This window comes from Lissotriton vulgaris, chromosome 4_1 (assembly GCF_964263255.1).
Source record: "Lissotriton vulgaris chromosome 4_1, aLisVul1.2, whole genome shotgun sequence".
Classification (NCBI taxonomy): Eukaryota; Metazoa; Chordata; class Amphibia; order Caudata; family Salamandridae; genus Lissotriton; species Lissotriton vulgaris.
The window spans coordinates 143,096,073-143,100,384 of record NC_141691.1 but is presented as its reverse complement, the minus strand read 5'-3'; the positions used below and the strand labels follow the sequence as shown (position 1 = coordinate 143,100,384).

General features: G+C 41.3%; 1 protein-coding gene across 1 annotated transcript; it reads left to right on the top strand.

The window, feature by feature from the left end:
• The first annotated feature begins 1,687 nt into the window (after positions 1 to 1,687).
• Positions 1,688 to 2,608, top strand: LOC147718493 (uncharacterized). Its single transcript, XM_086966731.1, has one exon. The coding sequence runs from the start codon at positions 1,688 to 1,690 to the stop codon at positions 2,606 to 2,608; it is 921 nt and encodes a 306-aa protein (XP_086822857.1).
• Positions 2,609 to 4,312: the final 1,704 nt, after the last annotated feature.

Sequence of the window (4,312 nt, the reverse complement as noted above, 5' to 3'; positions counted from 1 at the left end):
ACGTATGCTCAAAAAGAACTGCCATATTTTAAAAACGGATAGCATTATCTGTGACAACATTCCAGCCCATCCGTTAGTGACCTTTAAGAAGGCTAGATCACTGTAAGATATGATGGTAAAGAGTCACCGTGAGAAAGTACCACAGCATACAAGTACCCTGAAAGAAATGAAAGGGTTCTTTCCTTGCAGAAAGTGCAAAGCGTGTACAAACAGTAAAAGGGTCCAGTCATATAGCATACCAGATTTAGAGAAAAGCAGAAAAATAACCAAGTTCATAACCTGCAGTACCAGCTATGCAGTGTATTGTCTGATATGTCCTTGCGGGTTGCTCTACATAGGCAGTACAATCCCCCCACTAAAGATTAGAATACTAGAACATCTTAGGGCCATAGATAAAAAAGATTCAGCTTACCCTGTGGCACGGCATTTTGCTGACAAACATTCAAGCGATCGTAATAAGCAACAATTTTATGGTCGAGAATTTGTTCCATTGAATGTGAGAGGAGGTGATAGAACCCGTAAATTTCGCAGTTTGCAGTCCCGCTATATTATAGATCTGCTTACCAAATTCCTGAGGAGATTAAATTGCCGGGAGGAATTGGCCTCACATTTAGGTTCCTGATCTGTCAACGTTGAGTGCTATGGCTGCTACACAGCATGAGGTGAAGAGAAATTAAGCTCCTATAAATATGTTTCTTAACTTTGTATTATTATGATGTATTTACACCAGTAGTACATTCACAAGAGGATGAAAATCAGGGACCATAGCCGATCCACAGCAAGATTACAATATACCACGGTATATTTCTACGGGTCCGATATACGGCTGGTAAAAATGTTACAGTGTTTTTAAATTTGAATACTGAAAAACTTGTATAAAATGCATGAATTTAGTATACTGGCTATAAAGTATGAAGTCTGTGGTAAATAAGTATATAACTTAAATGAAAGGAGCATCATGGTATTAACTGTATACATACATAACATTACAAAATGACGCTCATGTTTGCGCTTATGCGCTTGTCCCTTTTCAATTGTGATGTACCAATGTAATGATTTTTAAACATGGCCTCTATCGGTGTGTCAGTAACACCAAGGAAGGCAGTTTGCCGAAATAAGTTTGTTGCTTGCTGCTCAATAACATTCTTCAAGCGAGCCACGAGTGCAAATTTTCTTTGCAAACAAAGAAAATAGAGCGTGAATATATATATACATATATATATATATATATATATATATATATATATATATATATATATAAATATATATATATATATGTATATATATATATATATATATATATATATATATATATATATATATATATATATATATATATATATATATATATCCAACCAAAACTTTCTCCAGTAAAGAAAAGAGATCCGGGCCACTTAGAAGTGCAAAGCGTGATTTTATTCAATGGCTTTCTCGACGCGTTTCGCAGTCAGTTCTGCTTTTTCACGAGACCGAAACCAAACAGGAAGTGCTGAATATATACAGTCACATGGTATTGAAATCATACACATGGAAAACAGACTACCGGTACATTTACAGGCTGAGTCCGGTGCAAATAAAGGCTCATTATATATGCAGACACTTTCCGTATACCGTTACGCAAGTGTGTCACGAATGCAAAGCAGGCGGAAGCTCATATTTCCCGCAGACATTTAAGACAATCACAATAATGGCCTCTAGTAGGAACCAACGGCGGAACGAGGCAGCAAGCCGCATGTTTACCGATGCCGACTCACCTACCACCAGCAATACCTCTGATAATGTGAATCAGAGGAACACTGGCCCTAACAAACAGAATCTTTGGAATGCCTTGTGGAAGTTGCTGGTAACTGAGCAAAGTAAATGGTGGGAAGCCACTACACTTCAGAAATATATTGAAGTAGACAGAGTGCCAAGGAGGTTGCGGATCTACACCACGCCGACCCTCGCAGACCCGGACCCAGATATGGTGGAAGAATGGGCGGGGAACAGTCACGAATGTTCCATAAGAATGCTTAAAATTCTTGTGAAATACGCAAAGAAACATTGTGAAAAATTGGCTTCAGAAATAGAGGCCATTACAAACCAGTTAAAAAGCCTTTACGAAGATGAAAAAGACTTTGACAGTGAAATGGCAAAGTATGATATCAAGCTTGAGAAACTGGAGAAAGAAATACGTGACAAGAAAGAAAGCAAATTCATACGAGACCGCAATGACTATGAACGCGGCCAAGTGCTGACTTTTGCCAAGAGATACGACCATTTACGTTCAGTTACCATACAGGGGTCCAATCTGTCTCCTGCTTCGAATGGAACGAATGCCACAAAGACTACAGATCAGGCTGTCTCAAGGGAACAAACAATAACCCCAGTTGGTCCAAGCACTACAACAGCACAAAATCCGGAGCTTATGAGCCCAAAAGAAAAGATTTTAATGGAGTTTGCCATGGTAGCCCAGGGAAGACTGACTGGGCAAAACAAACCATCCGGCGGAGGAAATGGACGAGGTCAAGGCGCGAAAGGCGCCGGAAGAAACAACGTGACCATGAACACAAGCAGCATCTCGAGCCCAGTGGGATCCAGGACAAGGGGCCAAAGGAGAGGAAAATAATGGAGTCCAACACCATCATCAACTTGTCTTCCAGGGAGCTGAACAAGGCTGAGAAAGAGGTACTTTCCTTAGGATTATCCTTTTGCCCCACCTCCTCCTTTGACTATACACAAAGTCGTATTGATCTCTTTTACTTTACTCGAAAGTTGCGCCTAAAGAAGTGGCATGCCACAAAACTCTCCACTGAGACCCGCAAGTCTGCACAAGTGCCCACCAGTATCACGGGTGAAGATGTGGAAACGCTGCATCTGCTCCATGAACTGGGAGGAGACTTGGACACGCTCGAGAATCCTTTGCTAAATGTGATACCCGATGATTTGGATATTGGTTTGAATTTCAAGAGCGGTTTTAGACCGAAATCTGTGTTTTTACCGCAAATCAGTAATGAATCAATCGATATTTTTGAAAAAGCTATGATTAAAGAATTTGAAAGATTATCAAAATCCAACAACCAGGTGAAACACAATCTAACGAAAGCTCAATTTGAGGCCATAAAAACCCTGTGCGATGACAAACAGATCATTATCAAAAAATCTGACAAAGGGGGAAATATGGTGGTGTTACCCCGTGACATGTATATTAATGAAGGCCTATCCCAGTTGAGTGATGATACTAAGTATGAAAGGAGTAACAAAGCAATTTACCTTGCCTGTGTTTCGAAATACACGGAACAACTCAATGAGTGGAGGGAAAGGAAGCTCATTAGTAAAGAGGAATTTAATTTTATCCTCAATAAACACCCCAAATTGCCAGCCCTCTACCTTCTACCCAAAGTTCACAAAAATGCAACTAGTCCCCCGGGTCGACCGATTGTGTCATCACGGGGCAGCTGTTGGGAAAACACCTCGAGATATGTGGACTTCTTTCTACAACCTTTGGTTATGAACCTACCTTCATATCTCAGAGACTCTGGCCATTTCCTACAGAAAATTAATAACATGCCCTGGGACCCCAAGTATCTCTTCATGACCCTAGATGTAAATAGCCTTTACACCTGCATTCCCCACCAGCAAGGCATCGAGGCATGTAGACATTTCCTTAAAACACGGTCTATCTCCTACCTTCTCCATACTGAGATGATTCTGGAAATGGCACACATATGCCTAACCAAGAATTTTTTTCTATTTAATGAGACTGTCTACCATCAGCTACTGGGCACCGCGATGGGGACTTGTTTTGCGCCCTGTTTTGCCTGTCTTTACCTGGGACAGTGGGAAGAGAAGGTGGTTTATCAGTCCCCTGCGTTTTCGACCAAGGTGTCTTGTTGGCTACGCTACATAGACAATATTTTTATTGTCTGGAGTGGAAGCCAGCAGGAAGCATTGGAATTCGTGAATGAACTGAACTCCAATGAGTTCAATCTTAGCTTCACCTGCCATATTGACCCCATAACCATTGAATTCTTGGATGTCAGGGTGGAAAATAGGAATAACACTCTTACCACGACCCTATTCCGTAAAAGTACAGCCGGAAACAGCCTACTGCACGCCTCGAGCTGCCACCCCACCAACTTAATCAATTCTATTCCTATGGGGGAATTCCTTAGAGCCAAACGCAATTGCTCTAATGAATCAGACTACAGTACAGAAGCTGCCCTCATGAGCACAAGGTTTAAAGAACGAGGGTATGGTCGAAAATGCATAGCCAGGGCCCTAGCGAAGGTGAAAGAAAAAGACAGAACAAGCCTCCTCAACCCCAGTGCAC

Coding starts and splice junctions, on each gene's coding strand:
- LOC147718493 (XM_086966731.1), top strand. CDS start 1,688: ATGGCCTCTAGTAGGAACCAACGGCGGAACGAGGCAGCAAGCCGCATG.